At 43.4% G+C, this 22047-nt stretch overlaps 1 protein-coding gene across 6 annotated transcripts in view; it reads left to right on the top strand.

The window, feature by feature from the left end:
- The window catches only part of MBOAT1 (membrane bound glycerophospholipid O-acyltransferase 1), a 109159-nt gene that overhangs the window by 6629 nt on the left and 80483 nt on the right, over positions 1-22047 (top strand). For 5 of the 6 annotated variants that reach the window (XR_012517458.1, XR_012517457.1, XR_012517456.1 and 2 more), the window contains exon 2: positions 20572-20624. The exons of the other annotated variant lie outside the window; for it this stretch is intronic. Coding sequence is in view for 1 of the 5 variants with exons in the window: in XM_074398503.1 (XP_074254604.1) it covers positions 20572-20624 (53 nt within the window). In the remaining 4 variants the exon portion in view is untranslated. The remainder of the gene's footprint in view (positions 1-20571; positions 20625-22047) is intronic. 6 annotated transcript variants of the gene reach the window in all.

Raw genomic sequence — 22047 nt, 5'->3', positions numbered from 1 at the left:
ATTTATGTGATGGAAAGTTCCTTCATGGTTGTGAAGAGCTTGCTGTTGGCAGGTGGTGGGTGCCTTTTGGAGGCAGCCTTCGGTCACTGGATGTGGATGTGTTGGGGGTAAGATTTTGACGTATAACCCACCCAGTCACACAGTTGCAGAGGGCAGGGCTAGTGGAGTTGGGGACTGTCCTCAGATCCTGTGCGAGGATGGGCTGTCTCCATGCTGGGGGGTCCCCTATAAGTCTAGAAGGTGGGCTGGCCTAGTACTGGAAACGGCTGGCTGGTGTCACAGTCCGGTGGCTAGATTTGACAGTAATTGAAGAGAGGACAGGGAGATCACAGGTGTGACCATATATTCCCTGGCATTTGAAGCAGGGGCCTGGTGTGTCCTGGAGCGTCAGCCTTCCAACAAAAGGTGGTTCTTCACAACTTGGCCTCAGTTTACCTGCTGGCTTAAGGACACTGACAGCTCCATACATTGAATGCTTATGCTCTCAGCACTGCTCTGCCTACATTCTCTCCGTTCATATGGCACTGAAAGTTACTCCCCCTCAATTTTTTCCTTCTTTCTTTTTTTCTTTTCTTCTTCCTTTTCTCTTTTCTTTCTGAGGTAGGCTCTCACTCTGTTGCCTAGGCTAGAGAACACTGGCTTGATCATGGCACCCTGAGCTCAAGCAATCCTCCTGCCTCAGCTTCCCAAGTAGCTAGAATGAAAGGTGCACACCACCCCACCTGGATAATTTTTGTATTTTTTGTAGAGATGTGGTCTGGCTATGTTGCCCAGGCTGGTTTTAAACCCCTGGGCTGAAACGATCCTCCCACCTTAGCCTCCCAAAATGCTGGAATTATAATCGTGAGCTACCACACCCAGCCTCTTCCCCAAAGTTCAAGTCAGGAAGCAGCCCCCAGGACTTAGGTCACTTGCTCGTAGCTGGGAAGGGGCAGAGGCAGGACTTGAACTCAGGTCTCTCACTGAATGCTATGATCCTGGTTGCTGCACTGTGCCTGGCACCACCTTCCCTGCATGCTGTGCTTCTACCACAGTGGACTGTTTACTTCCTATCCCTCACACACAGTGTGTCTTTCACACCCTCCAGCCTCTGCACACACTCACTTCCTTCTCCTGGGAGCTTTATTCCTCAGCCTGGTCCTCAATTCCTGTTTTCAGGCTGGCCCTAAAATCCTCTCCTCGTATCTTCCCACTGTAACACAGTCCTCCCTCTCCACTAGGGCCAAATGGCCCCCTTCTTCCTCTCTGTTTCTCCATAGCATTCTATCCATGTTACATTGCTCTGCTTTTTACTTTACATCTTAGATATTTATTGGTCTCTCTGTCCTGCCTGACTCTGAGAGGCTTCATTCCATAGTTATTTATTGAGTGCTATAGGCCAAACAGTGGGCTAAATGGAGATCAGAGATCAGTGAGTTTCCTGTGCCTTCTAAGAGACAAACACGTAGACACTGGTAAACTGCTGTTGCCTGAAAGCCTTTGAAATACATGTGCTGAGTGCACACACCACTGCCAGAGGACGTGGGGCCTCAGCGCGTCGGGGCCCCTCCTGAGACAGCGCTAGGGGAAGACTTCCTGGGAGCAGCTGCTTTAGAAGCAGGAGGGAAATTTGAGGGGACAGGGGACCAAGTGAAACAGAATATTCTAGGAGGAAGAGAAGAGAGTCACGTTCTTTGTGGGCAATGATCATTATCGAAGAAGAAAATGTCAACAAATTGTCTTTTATTAGTGATTCATGAATCGGGCATCATCCCATCTGCAAAATAGAAAGGCTGAGCTGAGCTGAGGAGGTGGGTGTTATAGGTAGAAAAGGCTGAAGAAAGCAGAAGCAAAGTTACTGTCCTGATAAAGTTAAAAAAGATGGGATTTCATGCTGGCTCAGGTAGACTGGGACCTTTTCTGTTCATTGCTGTGATTCTCCTGTTTTTTTTGTTTTTGTTTTTGTTTTTTTTTTTTAAAACAGGTCCATTGTAAATTTGTTTGTTTATATAGCTCCTAGCACCAACGACTCTATTCTGGTTTGGTCTGGTGTGTGCAGGAGCTCAGTCCAAAACAATTGCTCCTTATTAATTTTATTTGACACCACTGAGGATGAATCTGGGTCATCTTTGTGTGCTTAAGAGAAAGTAGGAACTAAGTACATGTTTGTTGAATTGAAGTGGAATTTTATTTGCATTTTTAAACTGGAATGAATGACTTAATTAAGATGAAATTGGGAGCCAGTTCTTGTTGCCAGCTGAATCAGGCCTGTTTATTATTTGGAACCTGAATATCAGATTAAATGGGCCTAATTTCTAATTTGAAAGTTAATTCATGGCTCAAATGCTGATAGTGAAATGTTTCTATTGGTTATTTAAAGGTGACACACTTCATTCCCATTTTCATTGTGTGCAGTTGATATACTCATTACTTCCAGTTATAAATGCAGCTATTAATATCATTTTTTTGACCAGTTTCAGATTTCTGTGAACATGAAGAAATTGCCTTTAGCAGCCTAAAGTCAAGTCATACATACAAAAGATGCTGTATAGTCAAATACTCTCAAGTATTCTGTAGCTTTGCCTTGGAATTACATTTATTTATGTTATTATTATTATTTTTTTTAATTGAGACAGGGTCTTGCTGTATTGCCCAGGCTGGTCTTGAACTGCTGGGCTTAAGTGATCCTCCTATCTTGGCTTCCCAAAGTGCTGGGATTACAGGTATGAGCCACCATACCCAGCCAGGAATTACGTTTATAAAGGAAAGTTTCATCAAAAGATTATATCTAAAGAGATAAAATCTGGAAATATCTTTTATACCAGCAACTTGTATAAAGAATTCAGTTTGTGTCATTTAGTAACAGTGGCTATGTGCTTTTCAAAGGCTTTCTATTTTAAGTCAGTCTTCCAGTAAACAAGATAAAGGGATAACTTATTGCAGTCTCATTAATGACAACTTCTGGTAGTTTTGCCAGGCAAACACAAGGACAGAGTCATTAGTGGGAAAAGTAACTCCAAATAGTTTGTGCTGGTTAAGAATGTGCTTTATTAAAAAATCACTATTTCTTTGGGCTTAAGAAGTGTCACTATCTGCAAAAACATTAACTCATTAACCCATAGGCAATGTGGTTTTAATTTTCCACAAAAAAAAATGCCGTTAGTGAATCATTTTTACCAGCTTCCTTGTAACAGTGGAGCTCTGTTTCTAATTTTTTAAAGTTATCAATGGTTAATCTTCTTTTGTGCATTAGTAAAACTGATTAATTTGAGAGATATTTTTGAAAGTTTACAATCACCTTCAAGGGTTTAAAGTGTTGAATGAAGGTTTCTGGGCTGATATTGCTAGGGATTTCCAGCAAACTATCATTTTATTGTAAATATTCCGTTCTCAGGTTTATTACCAAAGAAACCAGGAAACTCAAGTTCTAATCTGATTTAGAGAAGAACAAGGGTACATTTGAAAAGTGTGTGTTTGGGTTACTCTATACTCTTGTTTCAAACAAGGAATTAAAATTAAAAAAAAAATTTTTTTTAACTTTGTCTCATTCATCATTCCGTGACTCTGAATTGAAACAGATGAGTCAGCAAAGGTATACAGCAAAAGGTTGTTAAGGCTTAGAGGAAGTTACTAAACTCAAAAGTCATCTTGTGAAATTTCATAAAGTGGTTTAACTGTGAGTGTCACTGGATTGAGACATCTTTGTTCTTAAGACTCCCCCACCTGCTGCCTGGTATTAATTTTTGCTCTCTGTTTTTGTTTTATTTATCACATTCTTTTAAATTTTTATTTTTTATTGATTTTCTTTAAGCTTTTATTTTGTATTGATACAGTTTGCAAAAATCAGTTTTCTGGCCAGGCAGGGTGGCTCATGCCTGGAATCCCAGCACTTGGGCAGGCCAAGACGGGCAGATCGCTTGAGGTTAGGAGTTTGAGACCAGCTTGGCCAACATGGTGAAACCCTGTCTCTACTAAAAATGCAAAAATTAGCCGGGTGTGGTGATGCATGCCTGTAGTCCCAGCTAATTGGGAGGCTGAGGCAGGAAAATTGCTAGACTCAGGAGGCAGAGGTTGCTGTGAGCCGAGATCACACCACTGCACCACAGCCTGGGCAACAGAGTGAGACTGTCTCAAAAAAAAAAAAAAAATCACTTTTCCTATTAGGTATTACTTGCATTTACTATCAAAGTCACAAGTAGAAAAGGGGTATAAGGAAAGGTCAGCCTCTCTCACCCCTGCTTCTGCTGTTTCCAGCTGGCCAGATTTCCATGGTTCAGTTGCATGGTTTCAGAGATAGTTTGGATCTTTATGTGCCCAGAATCTTTTCATCTTATTTTCTTATGTAAGTGATAGTGTGTGAGCACCCCCATTGCTCGCCTGCCTTCCCTCCTGCCCTTCCGTCCTTCCATCCTTCCGTCCGTCCTTCGTTCCTTCGTTGCTAACAGTGTCTCTTAGGGATTGATTCATGTCTGTGTATACAGAGCTCTGGTGACTTTTGAACTTCCTTTCTTTTCTGAAAGCTTTGTTTCTGTTCTTCTAGCCATCGCTTTGTGTTATGAAAAAAATCTGGAATTATAACTCTCCTCCAAACTGGGAAGGAGCTGAGAGACCAAAGAATGACTCAGACAAGTCCAATTTGGTGAGCAGACAAGTTTATTGGAACTTACATATTGGACACTCCTGGGTGGCAGCAGAATAGCTCCCGAGATCCTCCTCACCTCTGTGTCTAAATTACTTCTGAGCTGATTTTCTGGCTCTTTGCTTCCTGTGTTTGAGTGATGAGACTGTGTTTTGTTTTTTTTTTTTTTTGGATAAGTTCACAGATACTCTTGGGGATGTTTGAGTTCTCAGGAGCACCTGCTCTTTGTTTGGGCACCATGGCCTTGGCTGACTGCCCAGCTTTCAGGGTTCAAGCAGTGGACACACACCCTTAAGTAACCTGTTGGGGACCCTGCCACTCTACACTTTGTTCTTTAGCAAATGCTGAAAGTGCTGGTGTTGTGGGAGTGAGAGGGTTGGAGAAGGGAGCCTTCTGTGATAACACTGCCTCCTCTGCTCACATTGGAGCAGAGAATATGGACACCCCAGGGTGCCACTTACAGTGAGACCTGTGACGAGAAGAGCAATGAACTGGGGGAGGCGGAAGACTTGGGGTTTATTTCCAGTGTTCCCTTAATGCAGAGAAGTGACTTGGAGCATGGGCGTAAGGGTATTAACTGTTCCCTCATCTCTTGTGCCTTTGGGGTAAAAATGGCTCTGCCTCCTACTGGCCTGGTGGCATTACACTTCTCCAGAATTCTCAATATCCCCATCTCCTGGAAACAGTGCTCTTAAAGACCAATTTGGCTCGGGAACTTCAAGACCTTTGATCTTAGCGTGAAAGGGTTAGTTTTAGTTTGTAAAATAACACATTTTGAAGGCAAGACTACAAACCAAGATTTTTTTTTTCCCAATTTCAGTAGACTTAGCTAAAGCGATTGTACCTGTATAATTTGCTTTCTTATTTGTCCAAATGAAATGTGTGCACTTCAGCACATGTTGGCTGAAATGAGTTGACCTCTGGGGCTCTGGAATCTTCTGTTTTCTTTCACTTCATCTATAGTAAGGCCAGGATGCTTTAGGAGCATGTGTGCTATACTCTGGAAGAAAGATCTTGCAAAGAGAGTATAGTTTTTGATCATTAGGGATGTTGGGGTGTTTATGGCCTCTCTTCTCCGTTCTAGTAAAAGATAATTGCTCATTGTCTCTAAACAGTAAGTGTTAACATTCCTGCACATTATTATTATTATTTTGAGATGGAGTGTCGCTTTTTTGCCCAGGCTGGAATGCAGTGGTATGATCTTGGCTCACTACAACCTCCATTTTCTGGTTCCAAGTGATTCTCCTGCCTCAGCTGCCCGAATAGGTGGGATTACAGGCATGTGCCACTACGCCCAGCTATTTTTTGTATTTTTAGCAGAGACGGGGTTTTGCCATGTTGGTCAGGCTGGTCTCAAACTCCTGACCTCAGGCGATCCTCCCGCCTGGGCCTCCTAAAGTGCTGGGATTATAGGTGTGAGCCACAGTGCCTGGCCTTGCACATTATTTAATCAAAAGGAAGCAAATCAACATTTATACAGAGTTAAATTCAGAAAGCCACTTTATATAAATTGTGGAAGGAAGGACAAAAAGAGAATTTTCGTATTTCTTTTTCATGTCTGCAGACTGGGAAAGAGTTTACAAAAAGGAAGTAAAAGACTCTAACTTTTTTTTTTTTTCTGGTACTTTCAGTCTTATTGAGTTAAAGTTTACCCAGTTTCATATTTAGTTTTACTAAGGTGCAAAACAAGTTGGCGTACGTGGGTTTTTTCCTTCTATAGATGTATTTAGAGTGTCTTTAGAAATACGTTTCTCTGATTACCGGTTTTGTTATCTTAGTTTAAAATAATGGCAAAGTGAGGCTGTATGCTAAAAACAGTCATTTCATCAAGATAGAAGGTAGAGCTCTCTTTCATCATGATGATAAAATAAAAAGCCGAATTAAATTTAAAGGAGTTTAACTGTGCAATGAACGATTCCCAAATCAGGCAGCCTCCCAAGCCAGAGTAGTCTGTGAGACTTCAGCACAGCCACGTGGTGGAAGATTTATGGACGGAGAAAGGAAAGTGATGTACAGGAAGTGGAAGTAAGGTACAGGAACAGCTGAAATGGTTACAGGTTGGTGTTTGCCTTATTTGAATAGGGTTCGAATAGTTGGCTGTATTTGATTGGCCAAAACTCCGTGATTGACACTAGTGTAAGTACGGTCTGTTTACACCTCCACTTGTTAAAAGTTTACAATGCGCAGAAGAACATTTGGGTCGAACTTAAAATATGTAAGGAGGCAACTTTCGGCTAAACTTGATTTAATAATAACAACGAATGGTGAATTATGGCTGTTTATCTTAGCTGGTTGAAATTGCAGCAAGAATCCCAAGGAAGCTAGTGGGCTGTAAAACAATTTCAGAATTAACTGCTTATGACTCTTTATGAGAGCTGAAAGATCTTCTCCTGTGTACTTGGCACCCTTCAAATGTTTATTAGAGTCATATGTGTCTAGGTTTGCTTCCCTGCTGCAATGTTTCTAGAAGAACTGGAGAAGTTAGAAAAGAGCAAGAAAAATGGTTATAAGAACAACCAGGCTGAAAATTGCTAAACTAAAGGAAATGAACTTAAAGGTCAATGGATTGAGTAAGAAAAGTCACAGGATGGCAGAGTGACCATCAGTGAAGACTGGAAAATGCCAGTTAGGCAACCATAGATAGGTGGGCCACTAATCCTTCTCATTTCCCGAAGAGGGCCTTCCTCTTGATGGTCTTTGGAGAGCACCTTTGTGCTGTTATTTGTCAGTGAACCTTCTTTACCTCAAGTGAAAATACTCAGCGTCTCATGGGCATTTCAAGAAGCAACGTGAAGGATTTTAAAATATTGCCATTTGCTTTGTGATAGATGGAACACGTTCTTCGGTGATTTTTTCCTGCCTCCCTCCCTTCCTCCCTCCCTCCCTCTTACCTTTCTTTTCCCTTCCCTCCCTCCCTCTTCCTTCCCCTTCCTCTTTGCCCTCTCCTCCCCTCCCCCTCCTCCCCTTCCCCTTCCCTCTCCTTCCCTTCCCTCTTTCTCTTTTGCTCTCTCTCTTTCTCTCTTTCTTTTCTTTTTTTTTCTTTGTCAGAGTCTCGCCCTGTTGCCCAGTCTGGAGTGCAGTGGCACGATGTCAGCTCATTGCAACTTCTGCCTCCTGGGTTCAAGTGATTCTCCTGTCTCAGCCTCCTGAGTAGCTGAGATAAAGGCACCTGCCACCAAGCCTGGCTAATTTTTTTTGCATTTTTAGTAGAGATGGGGTTTTACCATGTTGGCCAGGGTGGTCTCGAACTCCTGACCTCAGGTGATTTGCCTGCCTCAGCCTCCCAAAGTGCTGGGATTGCAGGTGTGAGCTACTGCACCTGGCCTAGTAAACTGTTTTTTAGTCTATTCACAAGATTGTGACAGTGGTCTTGAATCTTAGAACATTTTCGTCCCATCTGAAAGAACCTTGGATCATGAGTAGTCCCCCCTTCCTCCCAGATTGTACCTCCCTATCCCCTCTTCTTCCTCAACCCTGGCAACCACTGATCTACTTTCTCTCTCAGTTTGCCTATCCTGGACATTTAATATAAACAGAATTATACAGTAGGTGATCCTTGTTGACTGGCTTCTTTAATTTCCAAGGGTCTTTGTGATTGTTGATTGGGTGCTTACGTTCTGTAGTGCGTTATCTGTGGGAATATTTTGAGACCAGGTTTAAAGTGGAATCCTTTTAATAGAATTTGGTCTTTCTTCTGTTGCTGAGGTATTCCCAATCCAGGCTCTCTTAAATTGCATTTGCTGCTTTGGATTTTTATTGGCCACACAGGGCATGTGAATTTAGGCCCCCAGACTCTCCTTCTAAGGGGAGTCTTTGTACTTTTTGTCCCTCTGCCAGAGCCAAGGCCCAAATAAGAACACATCTGCTGTTATGCTCTGTGGGGAGGGACTCATCTCTGTCAGGTGTCTCCCCTCAGAATTTAGGAGGGGTTCTGGCTTTGGTATAAATCTTAGCTTTATGCACAACCTTTATTTCTTCCCTCTGCCTCTCCCTTCTCAGCCTGCTTTTTCTCCTTTGCTCAAACTCTACGCCGCCTGGATAGGTATATACCCCAGGGAAAAATGCCAGCTCCAGGAATGCTTGTCTCTCTGATTTTTGCTTTTTCTTGCATTTCTGGCATTTGAGGAATCTTCTTGCTGTCTTCCAGCTTCGTTGTGTGTGAAAATGATCGTTTATCAGTATGAACTCATGTTTAGTTTAATATAGATACATACAGTTGCATATAAACATATTTATAGATCTGTGTATATTGAAGGATTAGTGCACATGTCTGCATGTATGTGTGCACACACACAGAGGCATTTTCTTGCCCTGTCAGCTGAGAGGTCTGCAAGAAGTGACACTCCATCAGCAATGAGTACACCTAAGCCTGGATCTTGGTTTCTAAGACCATTTTCCCATAAAAGGATCCAGGCTTTTTTGAGAAATGGCTGATTCTAGGACTGGGTCAGAATATACCCAAGACGAACCTGGAACATTTTGTTGTGCTGGAGTGTTGTAAGAATTCCAACACAAATACCAAAAGAAAGGTCATAAGAGTGTGTCAAATGGACACAGTAGCCAACTAAAACTGCTGTCAGTGGCCAAAGCTGGAATAGTCTTAGCAGTAAAATAAAGAAGCATTCGATTATAGAAATATAGATAAGATAGAGAACTCTGGGCTGGCACAGTGGCTCATGCCTATAATCCTTGCACTTACAGAGGCCGAGACAGGCAGATCACTTGAGCCCAGGAGTTTGAGACTCACCTGGGCATTATGGCAAAACTCCGTCTCTACAAAAAAATGTAAAAATTAGCTGGGCATGGTGGCATATGCCTGTGGTCCCAGCTATTCAGGAGGCCATGATGGGAGGATCCCTTGAACCTGGGAGGCAGAGGTTGAGCCACTGCACTCCAGTGTGGGTGCCAGAGCCAGATCCTGTCTCAAAAAAAAAAAAAAAAAGTCTAGATCTATAAGCTGTAGGTTACAGAAATTTGGGGTTGTAACTCAAAGTGTAAAATAAACATCTGTGAGCTTATACTGATATAAAGAATTGATTGAATATGCAAATGAATAGGGAAAATAGACAAATCTCCCTGCAGAAGAATTGCACGTAATTACGTAGCCACTCACCCTTAAGAAGGTGGAATGTAATTCTCCACTCCTTAAATGTGAGCTGTGCATAGCGACTTCCCTTCAGAGTACAGTATGGAAAGGGGAGTGGGGAGAATACCTTTACAGTGGAGAAAGCTGTCAGACACTGCCTCAGTTGAGTGATCAAAGTCAGCATCACCAGTGATAGCTGTGTTGATAGTGAGTTACCCTTAATATGAGGTGGTGAAAATGGCACCTTACATCTGTGTTCTTCCTTGCAAAAACCCATAGCCCTTAACCCTTGTCTCTGAGAAAAACACCAAACAAATCTCAGTCGAGTGTTTCTACAAAATACCTGACCAGTACTCTTCAAAACTGCCAGGGTCATCAAAAACAAGAAAAATATGAGAAACTGTCACAGCCAAAGGAGCCTGAGGAGATACGACAAGTAAATGTAAATCTTGGAATTAGGTCAAAACTAAGGCAATCTGAATAAAGAATGGACTTCAGTTAATATACCACCACCGGTTCATTAATTGTGACAGATACATCACACTTGCAGGATGTTAATAGTGGAAACTGGCTGCAGAATATATGGGAACTCTGTGCTATTTTAATAATTTTTCTGTAAGTTTAAAACTATTCTAAAAATGCAGTTTATTTAAAATGGATGCTTTTTGTTTTTAAGTTAGGATTGCTGGTTGTGTAATATATGTAAACACTGAGCTTATAGTATTGCCGGATATGGACATTGGGACCGTCCATTTAGAGAATTTTCTAGTCAGAAGAATGTAATGGTCATATGCAATTACACTGTTAGATGTTTGTGCTTAGATTTATTTATTTTTAAAATTTAGCTTTATTAAAATCTTTTCACGTATTCTTAGTAATTTTCAGTAAAGATATAAAAGGTTTGCAGGGCACAGTGGCTCACGCCTGTTATTTCAGCACTTTAACAGGTCGAGGAGGGTGGATCACGAGGTCAAGAGATCGAGACCATCCTGGCGAACGTGGTGAATCCCCATCTCTTTTAAAAATACAAAAATTAGCTAGGTGTGGTGGCATGCGTCTGTAGTCCCAGCTACTCTGAAGACTGAGGCAGGAGAATTTCTTGAACCTGGGAGGCGGAGCTTGCAGTGAGTTGAGATAGTGCCATAGTACTCCAGCCTGGTGACAGGGTGAGACTCCATCTCAAAAAAAAAAAAAAAAAAAAAAGCTCTAAAGGATTTTTGGTTCATCTTGACTCTTTAGGCTTATCTTGAGTCTTTAGGCTCCTCACAGGTAATTTTCATGAATGAATAGTTCTTAAATATAAGTATTTTTATCTCCCCATAACATCAAACATCAGGGCCATGCCCAGATGAAAATCTTCATGCATTTACCGCTGCTCACTGAGGTAGCCTCTCATTAAGTTCTGATGCTGGAAATGCTATTCTGCCTCTCAGGTACCGGATTCAGTCTCTCTTTTTAATAGAACCACTCTAAGTGTATCTTGTTTAAGCCAGAAGAATCCCTGCAAAAATCTGCTGATAAGAAATTATAGCATACCAGCTGAAGAAAAGTAGACAAAACTTGAGATGCAGGTTGTGTGATTGATGTTTGGGTTTCCTCCTGAGGTGTGTCCTGTGAGCTCACCTTGCTATGATAGCGGGAAGAACACTGAGACATGGCTAGGAAGAGCTGGAATCTGGGCCTGGAGCCAGGATTTATTAGGAATGTGACCTTGGGCAAGCTATTTAAACTTTTGGAGCCTGATTCCTTATCTGTGAAATGAGCTGATCTTACCTACATTAATGAGTTGTTATGAATATCAACATGGGGTTGGGGAAGCGTGGGAAAGGTCTTCGTGCACTCTTGAGGCCACAGGTAGACATTGTTTCCTATGAGATCCCATTGTCAGCCCCATCACATTTTTGAAGCCAGTAGAGAAAAGGCTTCACTGTGATAGTGCTGAATGTCAGAAATACACATTTACTGTCTTGTAGGAGTTTATTTCTGATGGTCTAAGTTGGACAATTGTCAGACTCCCCTGAAATGTCTTGGACTTAAATGTGTTATTGGGGCTCTCTTAAGGAGTGGATGGGAGGCCTGGGCGGTGAGGAGGGTGTGGGTGGTGTTTGGAAGGGAGGTTTGGTTTTTAGTCAGTAGCTGGAAGAGAAAGAAGAGACTCAACTTGGAGGATAACCAGGGGATGATAATGTAACTTAAGTTACTTTAGGGCAGAAAAGATGAGGCTGAAGAAGGCAATAGGTAAGAAAGAGATGACAGATGGAAAGAAAAAAAATTTTGACTGTTGCAAAATGGGAGGGAGGAAATCTAATCTGAAATGTAAATAAGTTTAGTATACCCAGGAGGTATGAAAGAACCTTGCAAAGGAATGACTTTTCATCAGGTGAACATTAGTTCTAATCGGTGGAATGAGAGGTTGTTAGTTTGAGCATATTCTTAGCCACTAATAATGGCTTCATCTGTGGGAATTAAAAAAAAAAAGAGTTAGTTGTCCTCTAAAAACAGATGCTGAGCCACAGTGTTTACTTATTTTCCAACCGGTTGAACATGTAGAAGGCATAACTTCTGTCTTTTCCAGTGTAAAGGAAAATATGCATAATTCCTGAAAGAGTATGGGCCATAGCCATACTGTTCTGTCATATGGGAGTATTTCTACCTTCAACTTCTGGTCACTAGTGCTAATACAGCTATAAAAGCTATAAATGTGCCTTTTAAAATTGAGTGCTTCCTATATTACTATATTGAGCCAAATGCATGGGTTATTCCAATTCTGCAGTTGACCTGTTGGGTCTGTCCGATGTGATGCAATGACCCAGGGGACTTATTTTGCTGTCCTGTCTGCAGCAGGCAATACTGTGGCATGCAGGTGGCCACAGTGGTCCAGTCTATGCTGATCAAGTCACAACTCTCCCAGGTGTTCAGATGCTTAAAGCTGGGTGTTAGCTTTTATAGGGACATTGGTAAAATGAGGTGTAGCTGAAGGAAAGGGAGCTTAAAAGTGTGGCCTTGAACCTATTTCTTATGAGGAGATACTGTTGAAGGAAGTGGGTGATGTTAAACTAGAGAAGAGCCTGCAATGTAATATTGTCTTTGTCTTTTTCTGCTGTTATAGCACAATACCATGGCCTGGGTACATTGTAAACAATAGAAGTTTATTGGGTTCACTTCAGAGGCTGGGAAGTTCAAGAGCATGGTGCCAGCATTTTGGCAAGGGTCATCAAGGGTGGAAATTGGAAGGTGGAAGTGAGTGTGTGAGACAGAGAGGCACCAGGGACCAGACTTGCTTTATAGCAACCTGTTTTAGAGGTAACGGACCTGGATTTTATGGTAATGACATTAATCCCTTCTGCCCTCATATACTGTTGCATTGGGGATTAAGGTTCCAACACGTGAACTTTTGAGGGACATATTCAAATCACAACAGATGTCATAGCAGTTACTGGCTGTTTGAGGAGAATAATTATTCTGTGTCCTTAGCAGAATTAAGCCCAATGGATGAAAACTTTCGGAAGGTAGGTTTCGATTCATCATAAAGTTCCTTATTAATGAGAGTTGTGTGGATCAGTTCTCATCACTGCTGCAGTTGGTGAGTGCCCTGTCCCTGGTGGTGGTCAGACACAGGTTTGGTGATGATTGCCATCGACAGAAACTACCTCTTGCCTCCCTGATGTCCCTATCTATCTGTCTGAAGTTCTGCTCCTTATCCAGCTACCAGTCCACAACAATTTTTGTCTTAGTATTAACTGACAAATAAGTTAGTGGTTTAAGCAGTGGCCTTTCTCAGTGGGTACTTAAAGGTAGAAAGATTCCTAAATGTGCAGTAGTGGAGAAATAAATTTAATTATGGCATACTCAAGCTATGGAATTATATGCAAGTATTACAGAAAATGAGGTCACATTGAAAGGTACTTATCATATTGAGTGAAAAGAACAAGTGGTAGAGCAGTGTGTATTGTGACCTCATGTCCCATTAAATTTAAAAAGTAAAAATACCTTATCTTCCTATTTAAATAGTTCTGAAATGGCAGCCGTTAGAGTAAAGACGGAGGTTACATTGACCGTGACTCTCTCAATCACCTGGCTTACTGGGTAGGGTGAAGAAGATTTTTACTTTTTAATTTTTACATTTACATTTTTTTAAACAAGCATTTTCATATTTAAAAACTTAGAGTGGCCAGGGGAGGTGGCTCACGGCTGTAATCCAAGAACTTTGGGAGGCTGAAGCGGGTGGGTCATGAGGCTAGGAGATCAAGACCAGCCTGGCCAACATGGTGAAACCCCATCTCCACTAAAAATACAAAAATTAGCTGAGCATGGTGGTTAGTGCCTGTAGTCCTAGCTACTTGGGAAGCTAAGGCAGGAGAATCGCTTGAACCCAGGAGGTGCAGGTTGCAGTGAGCCGAGATCACGTGACTGCACTGCAGCCTGGGTGACAGAGTGAGACTCTGTTTCAAAAACAAACAAACAAAAAAAACGTTAGAGCTTTCACAATAGCTGAGATCTAGAATCAGCCTAAGTATCCATCAGCAGATAAATGGATAAAGGAGATCGGATATGTAAATAGTGGAATACTATTTAGCCTCACAAAAAAGAGAATCCTGCCATTTTGTACAGCATGGATGAACCTGGAGGAGATTATGCTGAGTGAGATAAGCCAGACACAGATAGACAAATACCATATGATCTCACTTGGAAGTGGAGCCTTAAAAAGTTGATCTCATAGAAGCACACTGTAGAGTGATGGTTACCAGGGGCTGGGGTTGGGAAGGCAGTTGGGGAGATGTTGCTCAAAGGGTATAAAATCTCAGCTCGACAGGAAGAATAAGTTCAAGTGATCTATTGTACAACATGATGATAGGGAAAATAATAATGTGTTGTAGTCTCAAAAATTACTACCTGGGCACGGTGCTGAATGTCTGCAAGCCCAGCTATTTGGGAAGCTGAGGCAGGAAGATCACTTGAGCCCAGGAGTTCAAAGCTGTAGTGTGCCATGATCGCACCCGTGAATGGCCACTGCACTCCAGCCTGGGCAACATAGTGAGACCTCTTAAAAAAAAAATTACTTAGAAAGTAGATTTTAAGTGTTCTCACCACAAATGAATGATGTGTGTGAGGTAATACATATGTTAATTACCTTGACTGAGCCATTCCACAATGTATATGTATTTCAAATTGTTCTTTATTCAACTGCAGAATAAATGAAAATGTGAAAATTATTTTATCCCAATTTACCCTGAAGAAGGAGCCAGGCAGATGGAGGTGATCAAATGGTGGATGTGTCTCAAGGTCTCCTAAGGACCTAAGGCATCCTGAGGGGGTACAAAATGTCCATGGTTTATGGCAGTGATTCTCAAAACAGCGATCACCATCACGACCTTCTGGGCACCTCTTAAACACTTGGCTTCCTGGGCTCTGTCTGTGATCTTCCTTGAAAGCCTTTGCATTCAACTGTGAAAAACAGCAATCCTTTTCAGGGCCCCCTCTCTGAGGCAGACAGCTTTCTTCTTTATTTTGTTTTTTATTTTTAGAGACGGGATCTTGCTATGTTGCCCAGGCTGGAATGCAGTGGCTATTCACAGGTGCAGTCCCACTGCTGATCAGCATGGGAGTTTTGACCTGCTCTGTATCTGACCTGGGCTGGTTCACCCCTCTTTAGGCAACCTGGTGGCCCCCTGCTCCTGGGAGGTCGCCACGTTGATGCCGAACTTAGTGCGGAGACCTGACTGGCATAGTGCAGTACAGCCCAGATCTCCTGGACTCAGGCTATCCTCCAGCCTCAGCTTCCTGAGTAGCTGGGACCACAGGCATGTGCCACCGTGCCCAGCTTTCTTCTTTTGCTTGTTAAACTTTCCTCCAACCTCACCCTCTGTGTCCACACTCCTTAATTCTCTTGGCCGTGAGACAACTCTGGATACCCCAGAATGAGAAACTGCTACCTTGTGGTGCCTTGGTGAGACTGTAAAAGAACTACCTGGGATATGCTGAGGGTCTTTAGGAGGAGGCAGGATTTTCTAGGGCATAAGTATCCTGAGTATAATATGGTTTGTCTGAGCGTTTACTCCTTTAGGGACTCATTCTAAATTTCTGCTCACATGGGGATTTCGTGTCTCCCATGATGATCAGGCAATTGGCTATTTCTAAGGCTGAGCCAGCTTTTGTGTGTATGGTTATGCATTGTGTTATTCAGCATTTTTACCCTGGCGTTTCTTGTCACTACAAAGACTGAGGCATTTCTGATACCCTCTAATCCTTCTTGCTAGATGCCCTTGTGGTTCACAGGGTTGTCTCTTACACATGATCCATAGAGTGCTGTAATTTTACTTTTAAACACAGGTAGAAAACCCTCGCTCTATTATGCTGCTGCTGCTGCTTCTCTCTCTCTTAGATGGTATCTTGCTCTGTCACTTAGGCTAGAGTGCAGTGGTGAGATCTTGGCTCACTGCAGCCTTGACCTCCTGGGCTCAAGCAATCCTCTCACTTCAGCCTCCCATGTAGCTGGGATTGCAGAGACTCGCCACCACACCCAGCTAATTTTTGTATTTTTGTAGAGATGGAGTTTCACCCTGTTCCCCAAGCTGGTCTTGACCTCCTGGCCTCAAGTGATCCTCCTGCCTTGGCCTCCCAAAGTGCTGGGATTACAGGCATATGCCACTGGCCTCCTTCCTTTCTTGACCTGACCAGAGGCATTAGACTTCTTTGACTTATTCTTTCACATTAAGGAATTCAGCGGTCTACCACTTAGCGATGTGACTCTCTTCTCTTCCTTCTCTTCTTTTTTGAAAATTGAGATAACTGAATCTTTTCTGGTTTTGTAAATGATTTCAAACTTGTAAAATTAGAAATTGAAACTATTTTCAGGGGGAAAGTGGGAAGGAGAAGGTGAACTCTATGAAACCACAGCAGAGACTTGCCCTGCGGCACAATCACCATGAACACCCCTGCATGTGCGTTAATTGTATGTGGAGGGACCACTGACATGCTTGTACAGGATGTGTTATATGTATCTTGTTACGGAATTTTAAGAATTATCCTAATAATAATCCTTTTCACTCTGTCACTTCACAGATAAAACCTAGACTCTAGATTAGATTACTTGCTGGAGGCAAAATTGATTGACAACAAAGTCCGTGCTCTTTCCAAGATGGCATGCTTACTACTTTACTCATCTTTCAGAATGAATAAATGTGACCACAGTAAGAAGGCTAGACATCTGAATTCGTTTAGTGCCAGGGGAGTTACTGGTCGGCGTTTAGACATTCCAGGCAGTTTAGGAATCCTGTCTCATGTCTTTGGGACGACTTTAATGTCTGAATGAGCAAGTCATGGTAGTCAAAGATGTTTTAAAGGAATAAACATGGAAGGTTATTTTTATCCCAATATGTTTAACTTTGCAATAAATGTTTCCACCCAACTTGGTAAATTTGTTTCATTAACTATGTTTATATGCTGCAGGTTTTGCTGAAAGACCCAGTTGCCCAAAGCTTATGCTTTGCAGTCTCCATGTCAGAGTGTAGAAACTGTGAAATTAACTAGAAATTGATCGTTGAGCCTGACCCAAGTCTTGGTGGTTTTTCCTCTGAATTTCTGGTTGGTTGATTTACTTTTAGAAGTGCGTGTTTTCTCTCTCATGTAGTTGTCTTAAGTCCCAGAGCCAGATACAGTGTTTACCTCTTTACATTGCCACAGACATACCTTCGATAAAATGTTCCAATATGTGATACTTCTTCAACGGCTCCCTCAGGACTCTGTCCCAAAGTGATGATGGCATTTCAGGCTGGCCTTGTTGGGGACCCTCCAGATTCAGAGACCCACTACCCCCAGGGAAGAGGATTCTAGTCAACTTGGTTCAAGGCAACAGTTTCTTCTCCATACCATATAGGATCTCACACACTTTGATTTCTCATTTTATGGTTTTGATTCCCTCACCCTGGGCTCCAGGAAGGGTGACAACACCCAGGGCACATGCATTTTTAAGTGCTGGGGTTGTAGAGTGGAGGGAGAGGACCCAGGCAATAGATATGCCAGAAGCCTCATTGGAAATGGCACACATATGGAGGTGAAGTCACCACTTCCTCGTGCTGCTTTGTTTCTATACATTGTATATAAGCAAGACTTTTGCTTTCAGCCAAATTCAGCCCTTTTACTCCCATTGCCTTCCTCCCGAATCATTGACTGACTGACTGACTGACTGACTGATTGATTGACAGTCTCACTCTGTCGCCCATGCTAGAGTACACTGGCACTATCATAGCTTACTGCAACCTCAAACTCCTAGGCCAGGCGTCCCCAAACTATGGCTCACGGGCCGCATGCGGCCCCCTGAGGCCATTTATCCGGCTCCCTGCCGCACTTCAGGAAGGGGCACCTCTTTCATTGGTGGTCAGTGAGAGGAGCACAGTATGTGGCGGCCCTGCAATGGTCTGAGGGACAGTGAACTGTCCCCCTGTGTAAAAAGTTTGGGGACGCCTGTCCTAGGCTCAAGTGATCATCCACCTTCAACCTCCCAAGTAGGCAGGACTACAGGTGCACACCACCATGCTGGGCTAATATTTTGTATTTTTTGTAGAGACAAGGTCTTGGTCTGTTCCTCAGGCTGGTCTTGAACTCCTAGCCTCAAGTAATACTCCCACCTCAGCCTCCTGAAGCATTGGGATTAGAGGCATGAGCTGCCACACCTGGCTCCAAATCACTTCTTAAATTATTTCTTGATGAGAGACAGCAGGTAGAATTGATATTTACTACATATGAGGCCTTGAGCAAGTTACCAAATGTTCCCCTATGTTTTAGTCTTTTCCTCTGTTAAGTGAAGGTAATAGTACCTGCCTTACAGGTTTGTTGAGAGGGGGCATGAAAAAATATGGCAAGTGCTTGGACTCTTGAGAATAAAATACATTTTTGTTGCCATATGTTGGGCACTGTCAGAGGTGCTAGGCTTAAGATATTAGTAAGGGGGCTGGGCGTGGTGTCTCACGCCTGTAATCCCAGCACTTTGGGAGGCCAAGGTGGGCTGATCAAAAGGCCAAGAGATCGAGACTATCCTGTCCAACATGGTGAAACCCCATCTCTACTAAAAATGCAAAAATTAGCTTGGTATGGTGGCATGTGCCTGTGATCACAGGTACTAGGGAGGCTGAGACAGGAGAATTGATTGAACCCAGGAGGCGGAGGTTGCAGTGAGCTGAGATTGTGCCACTGCACTCCAGCCTGGCAACAGAGTGAGACTCTGTCTCAAAAAAAAAAAAAAAAGTTATTAGGGTTCTCCAGACAAAACAGAACCAACAAGGTGTGTATGTGGGTATTTGTGTATATGTGTGGAGAGAGTGAGAGATTGTGGAGGCTTGACAAGTCTAAAATCATCTGCTGGCTGGAGATGCAGGAAAGATTTGCCATTCAAGTTCAAAAGCAGCCTGCTGTCGGAATTCCATTTTCTTTCAGGGAGGTCGGTCTTTTTCAGCCTTCAGCTGATTGGATGAGGCCCCTCAATATTATGCAGGGTAACTTGCCTTACTTAAATTCTTATGATTTAAATATTAACTTAATCCAAAAATACCTTCACAGAAACATCTAGAATAATGTTTGACTAAATATCTAGGTACTTTGGCCCAGCCAAGTTGGCATATGAAATTAATCATAATATTTACTATTGATTGATTGACAGGGTCTTGCTCTGTCACTGTCACCCAGGCTGAAGTGCAGTGGCGTGATTATAGCTCACTGCAGCCTCAAACTCCCGGGCTCAAGTGATCCTCCCACCTCAGCCTCCTGAGTTGGGACTTGAGGCATGTGCCACAGTGCCCAGCTAATTTAAAAATGTTTTTGTAGAGTGGAGTCTCACTATGTTGCTCAGGCTAGTCTCGAATGCCTGGCCTTAAACGATCCTGCCATGTCAGTTTTACGAAGTGCTGGGATTATGTTGTGAGCCACTGTGCCTACCCTTACACAGATTAATGAAACTTGGCCTCATCTTCAGAGGACTCAAATTTAGCTAGACCTCCCCACCCCACACGGGGGGCGTGGAGAGGGAGGAAGGGAGGGAGGGAGGAAGGGGATGACAGCAGGGCTCCATTCTCTAGGGAGTGAGGGTATACCTAAAGGGCTTTCAGCTTGGAAGAGGCATGGCTGGATTTGTATCCTCCATGGTTCATTTGGTGGAGGATGGTGGGAGAGGGACAGGCTAGCTGCACACCATGCAATCTGGGGCTTACAGCCACGTAAGGGCTTGTCATCCTTCAATGGATTGAGGTGTAACCTGCAACCTTGGCTTGGTGGCCAGGATCCACTCCCAAGGGTTGTTGCCTGCCCCTTGCCCACCTGTCCGCCAGTGCGGCTCCCAGTGTGGGCTAGATAATCACTGTATAATCACCCACTTTTCTCTGTCCACCTGCTGTGGCATGACGTTACCTTAGTGTCCCGTCCTCTACCTGTCTCCCCTTACCACCCCATCTGCATGGGGACCAGGGATGTTGCCAACCTTGGTACTACCTTTGCCAGGCAGGCTGGTCTTCCATGTCAGCACTGGTACCTGGGTGCTTCCCTGCATACCCTTTGCTCATGGGTGGGGCTCATGCAGGTCCCTGCCTCTTCCTGCCTCTCTTGCTTTGAGTTCCTGTCCAAAGACTCCCTGCATTGCTAAGATACTGTTAAATTTAAATGGAAGAGTGACATGGTCTGGCTGTGTCCCCACCAAATCTCAACTTGAATTATATTTCCCAGAATTATCCCGTGCTGTGGGAGGGAGGTAACTGAATCATGGGGACTGCTCTTTCCCATGCTATTCTCGTGATAGTGAAGAAGCCTCATGAGATCTGATGGGTTAACTGGGTTTCCACTTTCACTTCTTCCTCATTTTCTCTTGCTGCCACCATGGAAGAAGTGCCTTTCGCCTCCTGCCGTGATTCTGAGACCTCCCAGCCATGTGGAACTGTAAGTCCAATTAAACCTCTTTGTCTTCCCAGTCCCGGGTATGTTTTCATCAGCAGTGTGAAAACGGACTAATATAAAGAGGTGTCAATGACGTTTTGGGACTGGCAAGCCTTTTGGGCAGGGTGTTGCCAGCAGCAATACTTTAGTGCAGTCACAACTGTTCTGGGTACTGTCCTTAGCTTTGCTGAGTAATCTGATTTTTGTTGGTGGCCTTACACTTGGCGGGGGTTAGGGATGGACACCAACCAGACGGAATGCTGTTTTATCCATTTCCTTTGACTTATACAGGATGAAAGTACTGATGCTGGATAGCCATGGCATTTATGTCTTATCTAGGAGACTTTCCTGGCAAGTTCACAGTATAATCAGAAGCAAAGGGAGTTAGCTGGGCGGGCATCACAGTCCTGGTGGTTGAACCAAACCAGTCAGCTGCACCCAGGTGTGTCATGTGGCTGTACCTGGCTCAGCTGATTGTAACACCTGTTCACTTATAGAGGGCTGGGGACATCCTCACATAATCTTAGTAAACTTACTTTTTGGTCTGTTTTAGTAGAATCCTTGCAGACCTCTCCTGTCTTTAAACACATTTATTCATTATTTTTCCAGGTAGATCATACCATGGATTATGTTACAGTTTATTCTAGTTACTTTCCAGCCTGGAGGACAGGACATCCTGCCAGGTACCTTGAGTGAGAGAGTCATGAAGGGGAGGTGACGCAGAGGACAGGGAGTTCTCTGTGGCTACGGCTTGGCCTCTCTGGAGAGGAGTGGGGTATCAGGCTAGGGAAGCTTCACTGTCTCAAGAGCACTTGATATTACTTTTTTCTTTTCTTTTCTTTTCTTTTTTTTAAGATGAAGTCTCACTCTGTCACCCAGGCTGGAGTGCAGTGGCGTGATGTCGGTTCACTACAGCCTCCTCCTCCTGAGTTCAAGTGATTCTCCTGCCTCAGTCTCCCAAGTAGCTGGGATTACAGGCACATGCCCCCATGCTTGGCTAATTTTTGTATTTTTGGTAGCGATATAGTTTCACCATGCTGGCCAGGCTGGTCTCAAACTCCTAACCTCAGGTGATCTACCCACCTTGGCCCTCCAGAGTGCTGGGACTACAGGTGTGAGCCACCACACCTGGCCATTACTTTGTTCTTTTTTTGCATGTACTGCCAGTCCTTTCCATTGTGTCTTAAACTTTGTCTATCTGAGAAAAATTCCCTGTCATCTCCCATAGTTATTTTTTTACTTTTATTTATTTATTTATTTATTTATTTATTTATTAAATAGAGATGGGGTTTCACCATGTTGGCCAGACTGGTCTCTAAGTCCTGACCTCAAGTGATCAGCCCGCCTTGGCCTCCCTGAGTGCTGGGATGACAGGTGTGAGCCACCGCACCCGGCCCTCCCGTACTTGTAATAATGGTTGGGGTTT

This window comes from Saimiri boliviensis, chromosome 4 (assembly GCF_048565385.1).
Source record: "Saimiri boliviensis isolate mSaiBol1 chromosome 4, mSaiBol1.pri, whole genome shotgun sequence".
NCBI lineage: Eukaryota > Metazoa > Chordata > Mammalia > Primates > Cebidae > Saimiri > Saimiri boliviensis.
This window is presented reverse-complemented; position numbering and strand designations above follow the sequence as displayed.